Source organism: Poecilia reticulata, chromosome 1 (genome assembly GCF_904066995.2).
Source record: "Poecilia reticulata chromosome 1, P_reticulata-male-v2, whole genome shotgun sequence".
Taxonomy (NCBI): domain Eukaryota; kingdom Metazoa; phylum Chordata; class Actinopteri; order Cyprinodontiformes; family Poeciliidae; genus Poecilia; species Poecilia reticulata.
The window spans coordinates 14,561,796-14,587,398 of record NC_088830.1 but is presented as its reverse complement, the minus strand read 5'-3'; the positions used below and the strand labels follow the sequence as shown (position 1 = coordinate 14,587,398).

The following is a 25,603-nucleotide window of genomic DNA, read 5'->3' as shown; positions in this document are numbered from 1 at the left end:
TAAACAAAACATTCAATAAGGAAGCAGAACATACAAACCAAGTAGGGTAATCCATTCTCCTCTGGAATAAATTGAAATGAACAGCATTGGCCACTACTATAACCTCAGTGATTTTTATTTCAATAATAAACATTTTTAATCTTATCTGCTTGGTCTTTTTCCCATTTCAAAATAAAACCTAGATTTTTATTTTTTCAATGATCAAGCTAAATTTAATGTTTGTCCAAACTGTCAGAGTACACATTTCCCTTGGAAAGTGACCTACTTTTGTAACTAAACAGCTGATCTTTGCTGACAGTTTTACAAAAATACAATCTGGCACTAATGTGCATGTTCAAACAAATAGCAATATAACTACATGCACTGATCAGGTATAAGTGTGGCCCACGCACCCACCTATCCATTAATGCTTTTCTGGGGTCGGTTCGGGGAGGCAATAGCCTTAGCAGGGAGTCCCAGACTCCCCTTTCCCCAGCCACTTGGGACCACTGCTCAGAGGGAACTCCAGGACGGTCCAAGGCCTATCAAGAAATATAGTCCCTAAAGCTTCCTTTGGATCTTCTCCCGATGAAGACTAGACACCCAAGCCACCTAAACTGACTCTTCTCGAAGGAAGAGGAGTAGCGGCTCTAGTCTGAGCCCCTCACGAATGACCAAGCTTCTCATCCTATCTCTAAGAGAGAACCCAGAAAACCCGCGGAGGAAACTCATTTCGGTCGTTTGTATCCACAATCTTTATTATTCACTACACAGAGTTCATAATCATTGATGAGGATAGGAACATAGCTCAACTGGTAAATCTCTCTTCACCACAGCAGAACCTCATCCCTGACCCCAAAAAGACACTCTACCCTTTTCTGGCTCATGACTACGGTCTCATGTTTGGCTCATCATCCACTTCACACTCGACTGTGATCTGCTCCCACCAGAGATCATGATCTCACGAAGCCAGTAAGACATCATCATCTGCCAAAAAGGAGAGACCTGATCCAAAGACACCATAATGGATTCCCTGAACACTGAGGCTGATTCTGGAAATTCTGTTCTTAAAGGGTATGTACTGAATCGATGACAAAGGGTAACCTTTGGAAACCAAGTCTTTGTATGACCAGAGCTTAAGTCATACAAAAGTCATACAAACGTAACTTGTAACTTATTGCTAGCAATATGGATCAAGCTCTGGTCTGGCACTGGACTTACAGTGACCTTACTGTATGGGGTACAGTATGGTCCTGTACCCCATACTCCTTAAGTACCCTCGAAAACACTACATGAGAGACACGGTCAAATGCCTTTTTCAAGTCCACATGACACATATAGACTGGTTGGGCACACCCCGCTGCATCCTCCAGGACCCCGCTGAGGGTGCAGAGCTGGTCCAGTGTCCCACCAGGATGTGGTCATGGTTGGACGAATAAGTCCAATCCGTGGAGGTCCCACTCAAGTTCTGCTGTCATCTTAGTGCAAGATACAACAGCACACTTTAATTCATCTTGCAGAGGCCTTGCCTCGATGGGCCAGAGTTGTTATGGCAGCAAAATTGGAACCAGCACACAGTTAAGAAGTTTATAATGATATGTATGATTGGTTGAATCCAAATAAGGATGAATTCTGGATAAGAGAACATGTAAACATCAGTTTGACAAGGACAATGTTCAAATAGTTACTTTTGTACAAAAAAAGGAGAAGTTTGGTAAAAACTTAGCTTTTGTTGTCAAATGCTAGGTTCCAGTTCTTTTCTAGGCAGAGCACAAATGGACTTACATTTGTGTACCTAATAGCAATACTGCATGCACTATTTCTCAGCATTGCATAAGGAATAGAAGTAAAATGGTCTGGAGCTGCAACAGAATGAAGCACAACATCTAATGCCTCAGGGACACAACCACTTAAATCAGCTGCATTTTACTTCACCTCCACCTACGAAAACTAAAAGAATGAAGGTTGAGGGGAGGGAAAGATGAAACGGTTATGACTGAACACTGTAAAGATAAGCTAAGAGCACTCCCTCAAAGAACAGATAAAAGAGATAATACCAAGTGGAGTACTGAGAATAGCCTAAAATGTTTATTGCATGTACTGACATTTATATTGAATGACATCTCAACTCGAGCATTTGACTTTGTCACCCCGATTTAACATCAGTGAATCAGACATATTTAAAACTATCTCGAGTGAAGCTTTTGACTGTCCAACCATGAGTAAATCAGAGATGCCTGTAAGGATTCAAAATAAATAATCTCATTTGCTCGGTAAATGACTAAATGCATTTATCTTGATTTTTTTGTTTTGTTTTTTTCCCTCCCACAAATGCACCATTTGACAATTATTTGTTTTCTTCCTCTATTAGTTATGCTTATTTCTATTTTTAACTGTGATGAAAAGTACCAGAATAACGTTTTTTATTGGGTCGCATCTACAGTATGTAGTGAAATTGCTAAGGCGTTTTTTCATAATGCTGATTTAATTGAACCCAAATGCAGGCAAAAAGAGGCAGCTAATTCAATGAAAAAAAAAAAGATTTCATTAAGAAAACCAAGACAAACTTACAAAGATTCAAAGTAACGTGCAGGGAGGCAATCGTGGATGGAGTGTAACAGAATGAACCAGTGGAGAGCAAAGGAACCACAGAGGACACGGCACCTGTATATGCCTGACAATCAGTCGCTTCAAACTGCTTGGCAGGAAACATCAATCACATCAAGCTGTGCCGCGTAACTGCTTAAAAATAAAGAAGAAAGGGGGGGGAATGGAATGAAAGGAGAAAATTTCGAAGAAATTGTGGATAAAAGAGGAAAGGTCATGACACCAGTTTGACAGGGTTTGATATTGAAAACAAAAAGCTAATCAAAAATCATTGATATAGACTGAGATCAAAACCTTATACTGTTGCAGGTTTTAGAGCCATCTTGCCCAGCCCTAGTTCTCAGTAATGCCTTAGCCATTCGTTCCTGAGTCTTTTCAGACCAAAGATAAATTTGACAAATTATAGATTACATAATTCCAGCACTGGACCCAAAGTTTGTCTTCTTTTACTTATGCACATGGATAGCCTATTGCAAAACCTAAGGAGCCAATATGACTAATAAAACCATCATGAACTTTTAGTTAAAAGCCTATTTGAAAGTATCAGGTTCTAAACTGGCACAACGGCTTTTCCTGTAAACGCATATCTCTACACGGTGTAGCTATCTGTCTGTGAGAAGCTGCCGACATAAGTTGCCCTAGGAAATCAGCATAATCGCACACAAATGGTGCAGAGCTGTGTCAAGTTTCACACGTACCGTTGGTGCTTACGGCTACTCCGTCCCAGCCTCTGACCCCTCGGAAACCAGACACTGCCTGTTGTGGTACAACTATACGGCAACAATGGCACTCCTACCAAATCAAAAGCAGATTCTGTCTTTAGAAATCATGAGCAATATAAAAAAAGAGATTATTACAAATACATGAGTACAGCATAGGAAGGTCAGATCCTAATTTGCTAGCTAAAAATAGTTTTTTGTTTTCTTTTTTTTTTTATTTAAATCGGTCCTATGTGTCTTGTAGAATTACTAGATCAAAATTATGTGAAAGGGAAACAAAAAGTATGCCATCTACAGTATTTGTTGACAAAAGACTAGCCAGGAATAGCATCAGGCAAAGGGAAGAGCACAGGAACTTTTTCAAAACATCCTAATCTCTTTTTACAAGTCTGTGCTTGAGAATGAAGAACATCACAACAAATAAAGGGAAGGAGAGGAGATAAACAAACTCAGCACTGATGAAACTGGCACTTGTTAAAAGAGCGAAGCTGGCAAATTAGTTTTGGGGTCAAACCGCGGCTCTGTTCCATTGTCTACCTCGACACCAGTTCGTCATGCTCCTGTGGGAAAAATCAAATAAAACAATAGCACCGTAACAGGAAAGATCAGTCGGTGTTCCAGTTAATCCTTGTGATGGCCATTGTAGGAGTCATGGATGGGTAGCCATGAGGATGTTTAGTAAAGGAAGTGACTCACAGCCTTTAGGAAGAAATTGGCCACATTAGTTTCAAAGCTTTGTTGGTATTTGAATTGGCGCTGATGAAACATATTCCTTTATTTTTGCTTGTCTGGATTTAATCTGCCAACTTAATTCTGACATTTTGTGACTGATGTCAACAAGCTGGAAAATCCAAAAGGCAAATGCCGCAGCTGTTTGCCAGATAAACTACTAAAGGTCTCACTGTTGACATCTTACAGCAAAATACGAATGTCTATAAAAAATGTTTAATTTTCCTTGAAAGCACGTCTGTATTTGCTCTTTCTACTGTACTTAAACACGTCTTTCAGTTTCTCATGCACCCTGTAACCTGCCTCCCCCTCATGCACATACACAAAGTCTACTGTTTCTCTGCCTTTACGCACATCCAGGGTAGAGCCTGAGTCTGTAATTGCTGCCACTGTGGTGTGGACAGACAGGTCGACTAGGGATTGGAGATGACGTGCACCCATTATTACTGGACCAAGTGCTGTTTTTGCAATTACGGAGGGGTTTGGCTGAGCGTGCTGAAGCAGACTTTGGGATTCTCTATTCAGGAGCCGTTTCAACTCCAACTGGCTGAGCAGCTTCTGTTGGCCCTGGACAAAACAACACTGGGGCGGGCCTCTAAAAGTACCAGAAGATTTGTACATTTGAAAAAAAAAAAAAGCATGAACACCAATGGAGGTAGGATACAAACACTTACACGTTCTAGGTTTTTGAAAGAGCTTTAAAGTCTTCACCATCTGTCACACCAAGTCTAGAAATTTACTCAAGCTGGAGGCAAAAACTGCTATTTTCTGTTTGACTTTTAAGAAAACTGACTAGTCTAATCTTTGTAATGCCCCACTCAGACTTGACAGTACTGTCTGCCCTGACCAAAAGACCACAGGTGTGAATGCACTTCAGGACAGATTGAGCAGAACTTCACTCAAGTCATTTTCATTGATCATTTGCAGCACCACTGAAGACAGTGGTGCTGCAAAGTCTGTTTCTCTGCCTTTACGCACATCAGGGTAGAACAAGCGTTTCACTAGCATGAAAGCAAATCCCACTAGATCACACTGAAGGAGTACTACTGATCTGAATTGCTTTTACACCCTTCTTAAAATTAGGTGCTGTTCCTTTAAATACAAAAGAAAATAACTATCCTTTTGTTGTATTGCAAACGATTTCTTTCAAGAATACCTGCGTTTCCACTCATTATATTATTGCGCAAACTGGAATTCTGAAAAAATTTGCTTAACAGAAAGCATACATTTTAGAAAAATTCTAATTTTTTTGTTAAATAATTTAGGTTGAGGTGGTTTTTCAGCTGTATCATAATTAATGTATTTAGTGAAACTGCAATGTAAACACTTTTTTTTTTTTTACATCACAGACATGTGATGTTTATTTAATCAAAAGAGACGAAGTAGACAACAAGTGGTAGGAGGATGATGGTCTGGGATATTGCCGCGTGCACAAACTTATTCACAAAATTTTTATTGAGTTTTTCATTGAACGGAAACACCCCAATTGAAAAATTTTGTTTTTTCAACATTAGCAGAATGTCAAAAAATATAATGGAAACACAACTACTGTTTTTTCTCTTACCCCCTGCTTCACAGCAGCACCCATTTTGATGTAGTTCTATTATGAAGTATCATTGCTGCTGAAGAAACAGAAGTCTGCTGATCTGATCTGTCGTTGCACAGTTTACCATGGGTGCTATGTCACACTCCTGGGTAACAACACCAGCTTGCCTGTTTATAAGTCAACTTACAGGGATGTCACTTACTTTTTGGCAGCTCAGACACATCCGAGCAGGAAGACTTCAAGATCATGTTCTCCCTCAGTCTTTCCAGAAAACAAGTGACGTCCCGCGCTTTAAGTGTTATGTGAAAAGGGACTTAGGTTTTGTGATACTTTGCTTTTCTCATTTTGCATTGATTTTGTTAAATAATTAGGCTGATAACTTTTATGATTACGTAAATCTGCATCATGTTATTAACGTAGACAAGATTTATTCGTGATCTCACCGAATTGTCACTAGAAATCCTGATGGACCATTTATTACTTGATTGACGTCCCCCATGGGACATGACAACGTGTCTATCTGAATCCTGAGCAGGTAGCTGAGGTCTAATTGCTCTTGATGGTTTTTAATGTCAGGTGTAAACCCTAGGTTTAAATCTGTCCATTTATATCTGGACCAGCTAGGATTTGTGTTAATGCCAACAGGCCTAATGTTCAGACATTAGGCCTGAACAGGCCTAATGTCAAAACAAATGGGGGTGATGAAGAGTGGTGCCTTTGGGGGGCGTTTGTAAACTTTACACCTTAAATGCACAACAATGCCAGTTTAGACTTTGAGCAACTTGGTAAAACTGTATTGTATAACATTAAACCATGCTTGGCTGCAACTGTATTGATGGCAGCTCTTCTTCTATTCAGTGTTTGTTAGCTTCTGTTAGCTTCTTGGTGCTTCTCCGTTCTCCTGCTACTGGTAGCTAAAATCACGATACCCTCACTGTGTATCCCTCTGAAAAATGAACCCATTTAAATAAAGAAATAAAGAAATCCCTCCATGGGTGACACCACGACAGAGAGCGTTCATTTTATAGCGTTAACACGGTGCTGTAAGTGATCCGGTATGAAACGGGGGTGATGGAACAACACAGCACTTTTAAATTTCAATAATCAGAATGCAGAAATTGTTTCCGTTGTTTTAAAAGGTTTATGTCAGTCTGCCTTTTCCCCATCGATACGCTTCCCAACCGCCCTGCACCTTAGGGAGATAAAAAAAAAATAGACGCGCACATTGCGCAAAACTCTGAAACAGGAGAAGAGGGACATAAAACGGAGTGACGAACTAGATGTGAATTATGGCATAAAAAAAGAGAATCCGACGCTGAACAGTGAAAAAAATCAACAAATGATGTGAAACACATGACGATTAGGTGGCGCAGCAGGTGATGAGTGAAGATTATTCGTCTTATAATGGATAAATGATAAAACAAAATCTAGCAACAGGAAAGAAATTAAAGTGGACATAGCAATAAACCAAGAGACGACAATACTAATTAAAGGAAACTAAATGGAAATGAATGAAGAACAAAATGCAAGAATAAACTAAGAAACTAAATACAGAGGAATAAACTGGTATGGCAAGACCTTTCGAGCAATAATTAATACAGAGGACTGTATGGCAAGAATAAACAGACACTATTTCCAGATAAAAGGTAAAATAATATTGTTGAAATGTCATGAGTTTGTTGAGACAATATCTAGTACTGAGAATAAATATATCTTACAGACCATAACAGTAAAGAACTGATCACTTTTATGTTTTTAATTAGATTTGATATATTTATTTCTTCAATATTATTTTCATGTCAGTGTTAATGTCATGAGGCTGATGACTCGATGACACTTTCAATTTGACTCATTAGGATTTGATTAAGAACCAGATTTGTTCTTTGTAATTTCTGCCCAGTGAAACTATTAATCTATAAATCAATAGTCAGGTCTATATAAAGATATAATCCATGTTCCTGTCTCATATTTGAATGGTATTAAAAGGATCTGGAACTTTAGTTTTTCCAGTGAAAGCTCTGGTTTGCACAATAAATGCCATGTGGGTGAAATTTTATGGATGATACTCTGATGTCCCATTCTCCTGAAGGCAGCACAGAGCTGCACCACCAGAAACTGACAAACACTAAAGAGAAGAAGAGCTATGATTAACGTAGTTACAGTTCTATCCATGTTTTAATGTTGCAGAGCTCAGTCATGTTGCAAATAGTTCAAAGTTTAAACTGGCATGTTGTACATCTTTTATCTGGTCATTTTGTGGAATATTTAACAACTAGAAAATGGCAAAGAACAAGAATATTTTTCCCACTCTGATTGGCTGCTGTTAGGCCTACAGATTTTAACTTGAATGTTCATTGCATTTTTTGTAGACGCCTATGAAAATAATTTCTATTCCCATGACTTTTTTGTTCTCTGGGAAATTATTTTTGATGATAAATACAGAAACAAGCATAAAAATCAAAACATCTACAATAGTGATAGTAATATTAATTATAAAATAATGGTCAGTGCAAAGTAGCCTGCACATTCTTTGGTGGGGGGCGGTGAGGGACGTGGATAAAGGCTAGGGGGGCGCTGGCCCAAAAAAGGTTGAGAAACACTGCTCTACCCTATCATGACAGCCTGAGTGAAATATGTACATACTGTCCTTGTGCATATGATCACAAAGCTGAGTTTTCTGAAGTCTAAGCATGTATTAGTTCTGCCCAGCAGGTCAGTAAGAGAAGGAGGCAGACTAGGAGCCAGCCATCCACTCAGGCATGAGAAGAGTTTGAATCTAGCTGAGCCTATACAACCTTGTGCTCAGGCTAAGGTTGTGGTTGTTGTGCCGAGAGCCAGTGGCTGCAGCGTACCTGCAAACTCGCTGATGATAATACAACATGGCAGCCCCGAGGGCAGAGCCCATACAACTTTCTCAGCCCTCTTAGAGTAATTGGTGACCCCTGAACCTGCCCTTCGTATAAAAGGAGGGAGGGAGGGCAAAGGAGAGGCAAAAAGAGGAGGGGTGCGACGGGACACGGAGTTGTCAAACCAGACACTCCAAAAGCGGAGACAGGGCTAAACAGCAGAAAGAAGACCAGAGGCAGGAGAAAGGGAAAAATCAAGAAGACGTGAGTCAGGAGGAAAAGGTTAATCTCTTTAACCGAGGATAGTTTGAAAGTTCATAGACAAAGGTCTGCAGTGTGGTCGTGTATTTCAGTTCTATAAAACAAACAGAAAGAACTAATCACGTCAAGACTGTTTATGAAGCTTCCTTTTAAAATGCAAAAGGTTAGAAACATTGGAGAAAACATTTTCTCAGTAATTTTTGAGTACAATTATAAGCATATACATGGCCATGTACTGTTTGAGGACACAAAGTTTACCCAAATCTAGACAACAAATAAAATTCTGTTGTGGACATATACAAAAGCCACAATGACATCACTGTACACACCTGCTTTGGTTGGCAGAAGTTTCTGTGGTTTAGCTAGTTAGCAGAGCAAAATAAATGACAGAATGTAACAGATAAAGAAAATTAACAGAAGAAGGAAATCAGAATGAATTTATGAACTGGGCTGTACAATAATGTCTCAAAGATTTGACCGCGGCAAAATTCGGAAGCAAGATCTAATTTGTACAAAAATGTTCTAATTTCACCATTTACTTTGAAACAAAACTCAAACCCAAACACAGAAATTGTTAAACTATCTAGAGTAGGTAACATTTTGTGTATTTCTTTCTTCAAGTAGTTGCTGGAATCAGATGCTATTCATTTTACTCCTTTCTGTAAGCATGTAATTAGACTTCCTGACTGAAAGAAGTTAGTAGAGATATGCCGATCAGGTTTTTTCCTGCCGATACAGATTCCGATCACCGATGAGGGCCGATCACCGATACCGATACCGATCACATAATTGTTATTTTTTTATTCAAGCACTACCGGTTACATTATGTGGAAAAAGGAACCATAAATTCACCTTAATTTAGACAAAAACTTGTTTTTAATAACTTTTTCCAAGAAAAAATCACAACAGGCATTGTGCAAATTGTACTGCTATCTGTAATACTATCTTTAACAGACTGAAAACATATGAAGGCTCTGAAGAGGCTAAATAATGCAAAAAGTCAAAATAAAACCTCTCAACATTGCCAAAGAAATTCAAGTATAAAACGTAACATTCAAAGGCAAATACAGGATCCATTACAATAAAGCCCCACCTTAAGCCACCTGAGTTACTGAATGAAAACTTCCTGATAGCACTGCGGCTAGCTGATTACTGCTAGTTCTGATTGGCTGTTTCTGACTGAGCGGAGTAATTATGCAGAACAGGGAGGAGGCAGAGGAGATCGATTATTTTTTCAGAGATTATTTGTCTCATGTTAGGACAGCGAAAGTTTTAATACGTATGTAAAATTTATTTTTTTAAGTTAGATGCTGCAGCTTTAAACAGAGGTTTGGTGTGAGAGTCACTACCAGGTGGAGCAGAAGCGGCGCTCCATCTGTGAAATATTACTACTTGTAGCGCGTAGCAGCGGTTCAACAGCGAGAGCTGTAGTTTTAACACAGTGCTATTGTAAGTGGTCAACATTTTATGAGTTTGTTTTTTTTTTATCAGATCTGTATTGTTTTACTTTTAGGAAGTGATAATATTAATTTCTGCCTAAACAAAACAACAATAAAACAATGACCTACAGTTTGAACACCATTGCTGATCTGCAAAGGAACGACACCACTAGTAGATAACAACACATCTACATGAACTTTGTCTTGTCTGCAAACTACGTACATCACTGTGATTATCCTGTACCTATATCCATAAAGCAATTCATTATTGGATCAAAAGGCTCTACTTTGTCTTATGGGGAGTGGACATCAGTTGGTTTCAAGTGCATTCATCACTCTGGCCTTGTCTATGTGGGTTTTCTATGCAGTATGAATCCATTTGTCTCCACTGATGGAAAATAATTGCAAAGCAAACAAATCATCTCTGCCACATTGAGCAGGCGTCTACTCCTGGGGCATAGCAGCTAGATAGCTGCAGGAAAGAAAGACAGACTGACACAGAGATGAACGTGAAAAAAGAAACCAAAGTAAAGGAGGGGAATAGAAGAGGTTCAGAGCAAAGTGGTGTGACATTTGCATTATATATGCAGAGTGTTAAAAAGTGTTGTGTTAGAGAAACCAATGCAGTTAGATTGAAAGTGACTACAGAGTGTACTGGGGAGACCAGAGAGAAAGGGAGAGTCTGTGGCCTTGGTGGAAGTGTGCCAGATGGAAACTCACTTCAGAAACATAAGGAGGAGACATCTGGGATCCTGTTGCCTTGGAACAGAGATAATTATAGCACGATGCAAAAAAAAAAAAGAAAAAAAAAAAAAAAGGCTTTTCAAAGAAAACCTACAAATGCAATATGCATCTTTATGTTTTTCCAACTCTAATATTGGAAGCAGATTTCGTTGATAATGCAACAAACTAAAAAGGAACAGTAAATGAGATGCTGCTCACACATAAACACTAAAGACATTTATTTTTTAAGGCAACCTGAAAGAATAAAAAAAAACAACTGTGTTGGAAACATCAGGTTGCTTAGCTAAGATTTACACAACAGTAATGAATATAAAAGCCTCAACGGCTTCCCTCATTTTCTATAGCAATCTTTGGCATTATAAAACAGCCTTCACTTTGTTGTGTGACTGTGATTAGCGCTAGGTCTGCTATACTTCTGCATGTAGCCAGTGTGATAAATGACAAGAAATATTTCTTAGAGTTAAAATTAATAAGATTAACTTGACGCCCTGAAAACTGACAGAGCTCAGTTCCACTCCACCGCGTTCAGCCATTTTTGTAGTTCTGAAAGCAGCAATACAATCATCTACCAGCAGAGAAACTTTTATTCTCAAGTTTATCAACGGTGGAAGACTTGTCCATCCAACCTTACATGTTGGAGCCAGAGTCTGACCCAGAGCAGGAAAATGAAGACAACTTGCAGAACTACGCTTTAAAATGAATGCATTGCAATGGTGTTTTTACTGTAATTACATCCTCTCCATCAATACCAACTACCTACTCTGTGGAGCATAGTTCATCTATAGTGGATAGGGTAGCATGTCAGACACATATTAAAATATTAATGCTACCTCAATATGAATGAAGTAAACAAAGCCTTGGCATAATTAAGAAGTTAGCTAATGTGAGTGCCAAGAAAATCACTGAATGCATTTAGATCATGTGTTCCCCAAGACAAAAATGGCAAAAACAAAGAAAATTTATTATTTCCAAAACATGCAGTACAGTTATATCCTGAAGAAGGTCGCTAAAAGCTAGCATTCACCGCTAACAGAAACGGAAGGCTCAATGCTAACAAACCAATGGTTAAGATGTCATTGTCAAAACACAAAATTCAAGTCAAAACTAGGTTTTGCTGTCATTTTAGCGTTATTAGCAGGTTCCAGCTTTGCTGTGTTCCTCATTTCCGTAAAGAGAAAAAACTGACACCTTAATTAGACAAAGTATTTCAGAAAATGCCTCTTGATACTGACTGTGGTTGCTGAAGCAGTGATCGATAAGTACTCCAAAAATGGACTTCCCCCACTGACTTTTCCCAAGAAATATAAAATTTAACCAAACACTTCAAAGAGGCTCTGATGCCAGGGGATAAAATAAGTAATCATGTCTGTTAATACACGCAATAGCAGAACCTTTTGACTTATTACAACTTCAGCATGACTGAACTTGGACTGCAAAACCATAGCGAGGAAAAATGTGGCAGATTCACAAAACTGATTAACTGGAAGTCATGACGTTGTTTAGCAGTTCCACAGCGGTGAAGTCATAATCAAGAAAACATTATAGGCAACAGAGAAAATTTAACAGCTTGAAAAATATAACCCGAAAAGAGTATAAAGACATTTACTCAGAAAAGGGAGAGAATAGATTAAAACATTTTGGTTACTAAAATTTTTACTGTTGTGAGATGTGTTCTTCCATGATGGTTTACCTTTGTGTTACAAACAAAAAACTGCTTTATAGGCAGTTTCTGGACGTTTTATTTATATGAGAATATGAGTTTAAGTGGAATATAAATTTACTGTGCTGAGTAAGATTTGGCTTAGTTATGTGATGTCATGTCACATTTCCGAACTTTGTAACTGACAGCCATCTTAGCAGGCAGTTGTCATGGATTAGCTGCGACAATAACAAACAAGCCACAAGCTTAGAACTAGCTCTGGCCTTCTTTCATATCTTAACAATTTAAGTACATTACTCGATTATAATTTTTGAACATTATACTAATCTCTTTATTAACACTAAGATAAATATCTGATATTTACTGTAGCAGCCTACTTACTTCCGAAGACGTCAAACTACCAAAATTAGCATAGCTAATTTAGCTTTCATCTGCTAGCTACGACGGACATGTAGCCTACGTGTATGTTGCTACAGGTACTTACTTTGCCAGTCACCACAATCTTGTAGGGAAAGGAGTTCGTACAACCTTTACAAAGCTGTTTGCATGCATCCATGGATTTCAGGCCGCGAAGTTCGTGTAGGGAGGTCGGGGGTAGCTTGCTTGCCCACATCTTCTGACATGCAACTGTCTCATAGAGGTCGTTTCCCACAGCAGCGGTTTTGTTTATGCATATTTCTCTACCACATTGGTCAATTGTGTTAATACACTTTATTTTTGTTGATGTCGAAGTCATGGTTGATCTTCTGGTTCAGACTTGTTACACAAGATGAGCTCTGGGTATAGATATTTTTATAATGCAAGTGTTAGTTTAGCACGACCATGGATACAGACAGTGGTGGAGAAAGTATTCAAAAAATGTACTTAAGTAAAAGTACAAATACACAGACAAAAATGTACTAAAGTAAAAGTAAAACTACCACATTAACATTTGTACTTAAGTAAAAGTAAAAAAGTACTGGCTTTTAAAAATACTTAAGTATTAAAAGTAAAAGTACTTGCTGAATGGATTACCTAATCGCTAATATCATTAGCGATTAGGTAATGGCACATTATAAATGTGCCATTTTAATGAACAATGCCACAAATAAAGCATGTTTTTATTGTGTTTACTCTAACATAGATTAGACTTAGATATGTGATTCTGTGCATCATAATTTCAGGGATGGAAACATCTTGTCTCCTGTCCTAACATAACATGAACTTCACTTATTTTGCCACTAATGTCATTTATTTTTAAAGAAATTCAACAGAAAGGGGATGGAAAGAAGGTGGGGGGGGAGAGGACAGGCAACCAAGGAGCCAGTAGCAGAGTTGTAGTCAAGACCACCTAACCCAAGACAAAGTGAAGACCAGCACCCCGCGCTACGTGACACAAAAAATTAACTTTTATCTATCAAAATTACTTCTCAAATTGATCTGAAAGATTCACATTCCCATAAAAAAAACTAGATATTAAATACTTAGAGCTGAAATAAATTTCATCAGTAAAGATCCGTCCAGAAGAATCGGATCGTTCCTGAATGTCATATCACTATATTGCACTTTGGTACCAGCGTTGTCCCATATTTGCGACACCTCAGTCAACACCCCCACACAATAATTAAGCACATGAGTGACAACTTTTTTTCATCTCAGATGCAACATGCGTCTCTGTAGAGCTAGCTCTGCCAGCAGCAACACGTCCACAGAGCTTACCTTTCTTTAAGCTTTCCTTCCAAGTGACGCTAAAAGTTGGACGAAGTCTCCACCGCCGGTGAAAGCGGAGCGCTGCTGATTTTACATGTCGCTATTTCAATTTATGCTATTATATTTGCTATTATATTACTGACGATTAGACAGATATCGCCTCCCGCTCAGAGGAAACCACTGCGCATGTCTTGGAGCTTCGCGTGCGAGTAAAGGTGTAGGCGATGGGTGACAACAGACACGTAAGTCACGTTACTGCTCGGATTTTACCGCGCCATCTTAAGTCCCTGAACTTCACATTTTAAAAAAGAGCAATGCGACTTAGATGTACAAAAAAAAAAAGAAAAAGACTTGGATGTAGTGAAGTAGAAAGTACAGATACTTACTGTAAAATGTAGTGGAGTAAAAGTAGAAAGTGTCCATTATTAAATCTACTTAAGTAAAGTACAGATACACGAAAATTGTACTTAAGTACAGTAACGAAGTACAAGTACTTCGTCCCATCCCACCACTGGATACAGACTCAGACTTTGATAGGTAAAGTTAGTGGGTAGTGAATAAATGTGCACTTTCACTAAGTCTGATCCACCTTTTGCGTATTTTAATTACAGGTAATATTTTTTTAAACACTTAAAGTTCCGTCATACAGACAGGACATTCACATAAAATACAGTTAAAAGCCAAGTGCAGTTTTTCAAATTCTTTCTATGATCACCAAAGCTTTGAAATGAAACAACCTCTTTTATATCTGAATATATCTGGTCAAATTATTTATAAGTTTGATTACCTCACTTGGCGTGAGGATGGGGAGATGCGTTTTTACTGCTTTATATTGGAATATCTTACATTGTTATTTTACTTTCCAGGACAGGACAAATATACAATCACATATTATTTCTACAAATCACTTCTGTTCAAAATGGAAGTGACTGAAGTCAGTATGTGTAAAGAACACCAAATGTGAGAATTCAGTGGTTGATATGGTTCCATGTCATTATCACAGAATCTTTCAAACATGAACAAAAATCTAAAATTTAAAGAAAAAGGGTTTCTGAGGCCTCACTCAACAATAACTGGATTCTGGATCCAATAGGTCAATCTCAATGTAAATGTCCTAAGGAAAACTTACAGGATAGAAACCAACATCATGGACAAAACCATATTCTTGGTTCTCACTTTAGCCCACGAAATGCGTTAACTATCAGCTTTTGCAGCAACAGACGTTTGCTGAAAATCTCATCTGATTTTCAGGTCATGGTAGAAGTTTCTTTTAAGGAAGAAACTTGTTAATTTTTTTCACGAAGTATACAGTTATTTGAAACAATGAGATCCCTTAGGTAAAAAGTTGAAAATTGGGTGTGGGGGGTGTTTTGCACAACAAACAGAACACTTTGCTTTCAAGGAGGAAAATCAGCACATAATATTTCTAATGTGTTTTTTTACCCAGAAGACCTGTGTGGGTAAGTCACAGCAAAGGATAAAGCGTTTTTTACGCTCTTCTGCATCCTCAGTTTGTCAGACACCCAATAATAAGGACATGTGATATTTTAAATTCACATTGAAGCACTAAATTTTTGACTTTTTGATTCTCCAATAACTGCGCCTATAATTGGGTTCATCACTTATTCTCTCTCGCCCTCTGCTGGCCAAAGTGAGGCAATTCAAGAATCTTTAGACTTTTTAATAAAATAATTCGGGATAAAATATGTGACAGGAATTTATATGTATAGACTCATATTTATTTTTTTATGACCTGAAACAAGACTCAAAGCAAACCATTTTACTGTTCGCACAGTGATGGCGCAGAACTGCTTTTATCAAAAGCAGAAGTAGTGCAGAAGCTTTATAGAGGTTCAGATGTTTTTAAATGTGCCACTGCTGCCTTTTAGCTACAGAACAAAAGACAAAAAACGGAAGAAAATTTGGCATTTATGACATGATATTAGAAATATTGCCCAACCTGAATTTAAAAACTGGAATATTTCAATCTGCTGCTCAATGGAAATAAAAAAATACTATCCTATCAGGTACCTGTTTCTACTCATGTCTCTACTATGCACATCCTCTCTATTTTATTTTACCTTTTCAACTCAAGTTAAATGCATCTGCAGAATAATATTTGCTAAAAAGCTTAACTATGTAATTTCAAAACTTTTGAAAATGCACGGATGAAGTCTTAGGTGGCTGATGACTTCAGTGTTACAGTCGCTGGTAGGTAGATGACCCTGGAAGTACAGACGAGACTGGATGTGGGTCCATTCATTCTTCTGTGTCAGCACATCTGGATGTTCATGTTTCCAACATCTGTCTATACATTTTTCAGCAGCCAGTTTGGGGATGACATGCCAGACTGGGAGAAGTAGTTCCACCACCACGGCTTCTCCTGCCGCTCTATTCCTTCCTCGGTGACAACCGGCTCGCCATGGCGCTCAAACTGGTTGTAGGGGTCAAATCGATCCCAGCTGTCTGCCGTGGGGAAGAGGTGGTCATCTATGTCTGGCTCCACAGGAAGCTGTTTGTGTGGAAAAACGGAGAGGTCAAGCGATCAAATGGGTATCAAGCAACTTCACTCAGCAAACGGCATGTCTAGAAGAAGGAAATGTCCTCTACGCATCGACTAGCTGAATCAAAATTTAGCTGTTTTGATTTTGCAGTGAATATTTACATAGAAGAGAAGCACATCTCTAAGCTAGTGAGATGTATGCATTGAAACTAAAGAAAATGCGAAAGTATTCTTAATCTTGTAGAATGTAGAGAAAAGTCCATTTATTATTATAATTATTATTATTTGTGCGTTTAGTTCACCCCAAACAATTAGAGTTTGGAAACCTTTGAATGGAACAGCAAACTTTAAAATACAAAGCACAAAGTAAGAAGTCGAGAATACAAACCTTCTCTAAGACAAAGTCGACCTGTCCAGCCTTGTTCAAGTTGTGAGGCAGGTAAACCCTCTTGCTGACCTTTGAGTAACCTTTGGCAGTGGCTGTCAGGATGTGAGTGCCTGGATTCACCAGCCTCCAGTAGTCTCCGTCCTCAGCTGCAAGTGAGTTTAGGTGAAATGAACAGAAACGGTGAAATTGCAAAATTCAACACAATGTTTTTTTCCTGCACTAACAGGAACTTTGGATTTGTGTTTTTACCTGTAGTGACATCTTTTCTAATCCCCCTGACAGAGACAGTTGCACCTTTTATACCGTTTCCATGCGTGTCCCTCACAACGCCCTTAACTCCCCTGTGGACCTGTCCAGACAGCAAGAGCACAATCACGACAATTCCCTCACAACCGAATATATTTGGTCTGGACTGAGCGAACGCAGCACCTCCAAACAGGCTAACTTTATTCTGTAGACACTTACAGACTCAAGAAAACTGAGCAGGGCTTCTTTATTCCTTTTCCATTCTGGGTAGAGCTCAGCCTCCGAGGGGAATTTGTCACAGCCAAGCTCCACTGTGATCTCCATGCAGTTAGTGTGTAAGTAATTGAAATCAGACATACCTGCAGATGGACAAAAGGTGTTCAGGTAATGTTGGGAGCAGGTGTCAAGGGTTAGGGTTAGCAAATGCGCTGCACTTTGAAGGCATCTCACCCCCAGCAAAACTGTACCACAGAGCGCCGTTGATGATGCCTCTGTTACGATAAAAAGAGGCCCCACATCGGTCCGTGTCGTTGTTTGACATGGTGGCGTGAGCGTCAGCGTAAGTGCGAGCGAGCTGCTTGAAGATCTGAGCGTTGGGAGATTTATTGGTAGTGGGAAAGCTGAGACAAAGTGACAATAAAGTGTTTTTTTTTGTTTGGTTTTTGTGAATCCTCACCTGTTCATCTGGAGTGGGTGAAAGCATCTTCTCCTCATTCGGGTGTCTAGAGAAGTCAAAGGGGTAGGAGACCACCAGCTCGCCTCCGTGGAGGCTGGCAGACTGGACAAACGGCAGTGACCTGATCCACTTCATTACTGCATAGGTCTCTGGCGCCACCTGCAGTTCAAAAGTTGGAACTACATGATTCAGGTTCAAGGCAGTCAAGATGTGAAAAGCCGTTTCATTTTCTTCTACCTTCCCAAACCAGTAGGAGTCAGGGATCGGGATGTGATCTATGCGGTAGTGCCTGCTGCGACGGTTCCGGTAGAAGACGGAGGTGAGGTCGGGAAAATTGCGGTTCAGGTCGAGGTTCTGGGCATTAGCCCGTCCGCTTGTCCATCCATTTAGCAAATGACCCTAAAAGATTTGTGGCGTTAAAATGTGCCAAGTCTTGTATGAAGTGGGAGATTGTAACTGTGGGGATAACGTAAGATAAGTAGCAACAGTGGTTATGTGAAGAAAATTAAACTGTATTAGTCACAATTTCTACAAGATGAATTTTAGACTTCTTTGTTAGTTCTATTGTTAACATGAAGACAAGACCATGTATCCATAATAATGAAGAGGAAGAGGAAACATGAAGATATTACGTAAGGCCTTTTCCTCAAGAAGAAAAAAAAATGTATGTGCATGGTTACATATTTGTAGAGTTCAGCCACTGCTAATTTCCTTATATTTTAAAATATATATATATTTTTTTACGTTTATATTTTCCTTTTAAAGAACCAGATTTCTCTGTAGTCATTTAAAGTTGCCTTGATCTATGTGTCCTCAGGTTTTCTGAATGTAGTTTAAAGCTCATGTTTCTGCTTTCCCCCCCATTTCTGTAGCACTACCTGATAGTTTTATTTAAAAAGGAACCTTAGCTCAAAAAGCTAGTTCCTGCATACAAAGCACGGCAACACTTTATTTGAAGGGGTGTGCATAAGACTGACATAATACTGTCATAAACATGACATAACATCTGTCCTGAACATGAACGAGTCCTTATGAATGTCTATGACTGTCGTCATGAAGTGTCATCCGGTAAATAATGACACTTTTAATGCAAAGTTGCTCTAAAAGTTGCATTGAAAGCCCGTTAAAAATGTCAACTTTGCATTAAATTATCATAATTTATAAAATCATGCAAAGTTGGCACTTTTAATGGACTTTTAATGCAATTTTTAGAGTAACTTTGCATTAAAAGTGTCATTATTTACCAAATGACACTTCATGACAAGTCATAAACATTCATAAAGACTTCTTTATATTCATGACAGGCGTTATGTCATGTTTATGACAGTGTCATGTCAGTCTTATTCACACCCCTTTAAATAAAGTGTTACCCAGAGCACTTGGCAAATGATCTATTGTAAATTTTCATAAGGTGTATAGTTAGTAGTCTGATGCAGAAACACATTAGTTTAAATTGTTTTTAGCTAAATCAGTAAAATATGCCAAACTTGACATTACCATCAGTTTGATTACCTGTAAAATAATAGTTTGCTGAAACGAGATGATTATCAGAAAGCTGCAATACGAACATGATTATGTCGGTTCCAATCAAGGACACGCCAAAGATGCCTCCGAGTACAAGATGTTGACTTTAACCAATACAACAACATGGAAGCAAAGACACATTAGTTTTGTTCAGGTTTGCAGAGTAATATCTTCTGGATAACTTATTATTGACTTACATATATTGCTTACAAGCATCTGATGGAGCACTAAATATTCAGATTATGTATAAAGGGCTAAGCTTCTATTTTATTATTTATGTTATGGAGCCAACCTAATAACCAGAGTTTATGTGCTGATGTGAAAAAAAAAACAGTCCATAGATAAATGTTGAAATACTGGAGGATTATTGAGCAAGGCCACTTTAAAAGCTAATAAAAACTCTGGTTCTCTGAAAACATAAAATATAAACGAATGAGGGGTCATGTTGGGCAGCTCTGCATGTTGCCATATACGTGCAAAAATATAGAAACAGTTTCCTCTTCTATATTTCAGATGTCGACTAGGAAGCAAAACTTCCCCATTTAAGACACTCTTTGGGAATTACTAGCACACATGCAATGCATGTCAAAAGACAAATTTCAAGTAGCTGTTCTTAATGAATTAAAATTTTGATCACAGCCCATCAACCAAGAAAAACACCGTAAATCAAATGAATATTTTAACCATGCAATGTGAGGCTCTGCTCTGACCAAAACTGGCTCTGAAACACCTTATTTCCAAACAGCAGCTTCCGTCTGACCTGATTGGAAGTATATATGCACACACTGCGGCATGCACATGACCAGTTAACAGAATAATGTCCATGCAGAGATTGGAGGCAAACGATTAGGTCTGATGTGTGAGTGAATGTGCAGAACATCCGAAAAACACAAAAGGCGTCGGTGCCCATTTTGGAAACATGCAATTTCCAGAGCCGGCTGAAGTGTTCAACCCTGTTGGAAGACATTTCTGAAAATGAAAACAGAGCCATCTGTGAATTTTATTTGTCCTTATCCTGACCTCACTGGTTGATCAACTTGAGGCTGGGATTGTTCCCAGACCAAGTGGGATGATCAGACAGTCAGAAAAAAAAAATAGTTGATAGAAGTTTGCATTCTTCAACGTTCAAAGCACAAGCAAGAGAAGCACAGCAGCCAAAAAAGGATCGAGAGCGGATAATGGTGGTTTGTCCTTCGTTTTGTTAACAATATTTACTTCCTGGTTGGAGAGCTCCGGGTCATTGCTTTCCTCTACCTCTGAGGCGGCCACCTCGTAACCGTCAGGGTTCATGGAGGCCAGAATGTGAATGCGAGTGTTGTTAATGATGGACTGAATTCGTTGGTTTCCCAGGGTGTACTCCGAGCACAGGTACTGCGCTAAGTAGATGAGCAGCTGACGTCCTAGCACCTCATTTCCATGCATGTTGCCAATCAACTTAATCTCTGGCTCCACTGCAGAAAATGAAAATGGAAATGAGCACAATAAAGAAAAACAACAACACTTAATGCTTGGCCATATGGGTTGGGATATTTTCTCTCTCTTAGTAATAAAGAAATTCATTTAAAACTTGCATTTTGTATTTACTTGCATTGTCTTTGACTAGTATTTAAATTGGTTTGATGTTCTGCAACACATTCCTTCTTCAGGACATGAGCAGCTTGCTGCTAGTGATGGGACCTTGAACTTCTGCTCTCAACCAGAAAGTCTTGAAGGAAAATGTCCAACCATCTGTTTGTAACCTTGAGCTCAGTCAAGATTGGGTTATAAAGCAGTACCATGGTTCAGAACTCATTAGAAAATCTAACTCTGACTTAGAATAAAACAAAGGTTTTGGACTGGCCTCATCCAAGTCGGAATATTAAATCCAAATGTGTCATTTTGGCATGACCTTACAAAGGTCATTTGGGCTCAAAAACGATCAATTGTTGCTGAATTAAAACAATTCTGCCAAGAAGAGTGGGTCAAAATTCGTTTACAGCATGTAGAAGACTCTTTGAAAAAATATCGCAGATCCTCTATGATAATTATTGCTACAAAGTGTAGCTTAATTAAGTTTAGGAAGTAGTTACATAGAACCCAGCTGGTCTGAATGGCTTATTACTTAAAAACCGGATTTCATATTTACTTTGGTTATCTTTAATACTAAAAATAAATTTAGTTGATGATTTGACTGATGACCAGAAACATTTGCATGTGGCAAAAATGCGGAAGCAGAAGAATATCTCTTTCGCAGAATTGTTCTAAAAGTCACAACAGTGTGACGCTGTTCACTCACGCAGCTCATGATGTCCTGGGTTGTCGGTGAATTCAATAACCAACAGATCTCTGCCTTCGGTGCTCCGTCCGATGCTGTAGACATGAGAGATGTGGGAGCACTTGGCTGCCGTCCTCTTCAGTAAGCTGTACATCTGGGCGTTAGAGGCGTAGATGAACTGGATGATGGTGCTCGGTTCTTCGGGAGAGAGACTGGACAATGCCACCTCCTGTCTGGCTGGAGGGAATATGTGGGAGAGGACAGAGGGCTGGTTGTGTTGGTTTCAAACTTTACCTCAGCACAAAGCGTCCAAGTGGCACAAGACTCTGATCTTTACCTCTCATCCCAGATAGCGGGTCAAAACACCCCTCCTCGCTTGCAGCAAAGAAGCGATCGCAATCCAGGAAGTAGGGCCAGGCCATCTCTATGGCCTCAAAGGCGTGCATGCAGTCTTTTCTCAATGCTTCGCATGTGCTGCGGCACGGTTTGATCATCTTGTTGTCCCGACAGGGCGAGGCCAGCACCGAACACCCTACGAGACGGATCTCGGGGGAGCACTCACCATTGAGGAGACCGTGGATGACACTCAGGAGGAGGTACTCTGCTCCTGACTCGGCTTCAAAACGACTCCGGTGACCAAGAATGTTGGGGAATATGGTTCTGTAGAAATGGGAGAATGCTCTTATGGAAATATTTACATACACCCTATGCATCAATAGTTTGTGGAGCCATGGTTAGAAGCAATAACTTGATAAAGTCTCTAAATCTCTGAGATTCCATCAATTTCTCATGTTATTGTTGGAGAAATCTTGTCCAACTGTTTCAGTTCTTTGAATTTGTCACACATTTGTCTCTGCACAGCTCTCTTGAGACTCAGCAGAGCGTTTCAGTCAGGATAAAAAATGAAATTCAACTAAGTCATTGCAACCCTTGTTCATACATTATTATTATTATTATTATTATTATTATTATTATTATTATTATTATTATTATTATTATTATTTATTTATTTTCTTCTTGATACATTCTTGTTGATGTGATGGTGGGTTTGAGATCATTGTCCTGTTGAACTAAACTCTGAGCTAAGAGTTTGTATCATTACAAATGAGATGTTTCTGAGAAGATGCTGTTTAGTTTTTGCCTTACATAGTAACATAGTGCTGCAAATTATAGCCAAACATCTCTACTTTGTTATTATGTGCAAAAGACACTGGAAGTAGTTTACTTAGATACAACTTAGAAAACCTTAGTAGTGTCCTGGCTGCAAGACATAATTAAAACAATACATATTCCGTATTATTATAACTGTGCTGGGAAACTTTAGCCTTTTAGATGTGGCTCTTGGGTTTTTTGCAGTTTCTCTGAGCATTGTGAAGTCTAACCTTGGGGTGGACCTCTACTCCTAGGAAGATTTCCAATTCATTCCACCTTCTGAATATGTATTCCTGATGTAAATAATTAACTTCAGTCAGTCTGAAAAAGACATTAATAGACAAATAAAATATTTTACAGATAGGATCACTGTAGGCCTACTTAGTCTTAAAGTACTTGAGTTCATTTTGTTGGCAGCACCCATCTGCTACTTAATGCATTAAACACAGAGGCAGAAAAATGTGTACCTAAGGTAATTCTTCCGCATGTCTGTACTGACAGGTATAAAAGTGTTCATTTTGCATGACTGTAATCCCTGATAAGAGCTGATGTGAATTTAAACATTATGTGGTTTATAAGTACAAGAGTCAGTGACTTAAAGCAAAATAAATAAATAAATAAATAATAATAATAATAATAATAATAATAATAATAATAAAATTGGGGATAATGTCTTTGTTCTGTTGACTTTTGATTGGCTTTCTAAGCAGCATGACTCACGCTGAGTACTCCAGATCATTGCAGTAGCCCAGGTTCAGCTCTGTGCAGGTAGCTGCTGGAACACAATAAAGATGGAGAAAGTGTATTACAAAAATAGTTTTGATGGAGCAAGAACATTTTAAATTGTTTCTATTTTTTGTTGGCAAAAACACTGTATTTCTCTTCAAGGTCACACATACACATGGATGGGATAATAATAATGAATAATTTTACATTTTAGTGCAGTACTTTGTAGCTCTGCAAATAATTTGTTGCTCAAAACAATAAAATAAACTCACTTTAAAGTGGAAATTTTCTTCTGATTTTTTTTTTTTAGACTTTCAAACATCTGTTATTTAAAAAGGTTTAGCACGAGTGATTATCTTTAAGTAGCATTTTCTATTTGAAACAGCTTATTCTTCCACAAAGGACAACTACAGCTTGAAAACAGTATACTTCAAAGATATTTCACGTGTAATATTTATTTTTACTTTTTGCGCGTCTATATTTTATGAACTCAACTCCGTGTAGAAAGAAAAGCTAAACAGACACATACTTGTTTCATCGTGTGCGCTGCTGCTGCTGCTGCTGCTGCTGCTGCATCTTCCTGTGAGGAAAACCGAGAATGACGGACAAAAAACTACAGCAGTGAATCCCAAACTCAAAGCCAGGGGGCGACATCTTCAAACGCACGACGAACTGAATTTGAAAGAGTTTACTGTGAGTTAACAATTAAGAGAGTTGAGGGTAAAAACAATAAAAACCCGTGAGAGGGTCCGACTTTATACGTCCCTAAATTAGGCTGAGAAACAGAACAATGAGAGAAAAAGACGAGTACAACAATCAGTTAGTGCAACTCAACTCAACTCAACTTTGTTTTGTTTTTTTTAGCACATAATAAATGATTTCTAAACGCAGGTTTAAATGCTGGTAACAGTATAGAACTGACAGAATCATCCACTGTCCTAAATGAAAAAGCGGTCCCGTGTCTCCTATTTTCGCCCCAGGAGAACTTTGCATTTCGCCCTCTGATTGCGATGTGGGGAAAAAAAAAAAAAAAAAAAAAAACTTGAGCGCGGCCATTGTTTTCTCTTACCTAAAAATTCGTCTCCCGGATGACACGGCTGTTGCGGGGCGCCAAGGCAACTCCACGCCAAGAAAAACAGCAGCGCCAAAACTTCCAAATGCATGCTGCGCTTCAAGGAAGCAGCTTGTGTGATGTGGCAGTAAGTTTGGTTGAAGCTACTGCCTTTCCTTTTCCTTCCTCGTCTGAGCTCCCTGATAATTACCACCCACAGCACAGAGCTCCGTCCTTTGTCTGCTGTGCAGAGAGCATCCCTGACCCGAACATGGGACTGCGGCTCTTTGCTGCGCCGATCATATTTCACTCCGTGTGTGTGTGCGTGTGCGTGTGTGTGTAGGGGGGAGAGGGTGTGTGTGTGTGTGTGTGTGTGTGTGTGTGTGTGTGTGTGTGTGTGTGTGTGTGTGTGTGTGTGTGCGTGTGTGTGTGTGTGTGTGTGTGTGTGTATTGGAGTGAGAAAGAGAGAGTAGAGGAACGTGGCTTGTGTGGTCAAGTTAAAATGAGTGCTTGTTTCGTACACGCGTAATAAAAGCTTGTGAGGCATCCAACGATGCCTCTCCCCGCCTTCCTCCATCTTTACTCTGTGCTTACTTTCCACGCTTTTACATCCTCAAAACAATGCACCATTATGTGGAGCTGTTGCCTACCCGACAGGGGTTCCGGAGGCTTCCAATAAGAAAAATGTAACGTTTAGAGGAGAAATTTAGGGCTCTGGATTTTATTTCTCCTTTAGGAAAATAAACACACGGCTGCTACTACTCAGCAGCCTCAACTTTAGGCCTCTCCACATATTTTCTATCAGACACAAGTCAAGATTCTGTTTGGGCCACTCCAAAAAATGTCAATGTCGACTTTTAGTCA

At 39.0% G+C, this 25,603-nt stretch overlaps 2 protein-coding genes across 7 annotated transcripts in view; one reads left to right on the top strand and one right to left on the bottom strand.

Annotated features, from left to right (window-relative positions):
• Window positions 1-25,603, top strand: part of LOC103464269 (cysteine-rich protein 1) — a 227,440-nt gene that overhangs the window by 172,188 nt on the left and 29,649 nt on the right. The window lies entirely within an intron of this gene.
• Window positions 14,806-25,002, bottom strand: cpz (carboxypeptidase Z). 4 transcript variants are annotated; one of them, XM_081606979.1, is made up of 13 exons: window positions 24,758-25,002; window positions 24,218-24,268; window positions 23,683-23,737; window positions 22,148-22,470; window positions 21,832-22,047; window positions 20,772-21,007; window positions 18,270-18,431; window positions 18,033-18,191; window positions 17,807-17,942; window positions 17,576-17,715; window positions 17,360-17,459; window positions 17,111-17,256; window positions 14,806-16,731 (listed from the first exon to the last, which is right to left on the bottom strand). In XM_081606979.1, the coding sequence occupies exons 1-13, from the start codon at window positions 24,849-24,851 to the stop codon at window positions 16,528-16,530; spliced, it is 2,022 nt and encodes a 673-aa protein (XP_081463105.1). In that variant the 5' UTR covers window positions 24,852-25,002; the 3' UTR covers window positions 14,806-16,527. The 4 variants fall into 4 exon arrangements, with proteins under 4 accessions (XP_081463105.1, XP_081463112.1, XP_081463107.1 ...); XM_081606986.1 differs by having other exon boundaries at window positions 20,811-21,007; XM_081606981.1 differs by having other exon boundaries at window positions 23,683-23,734.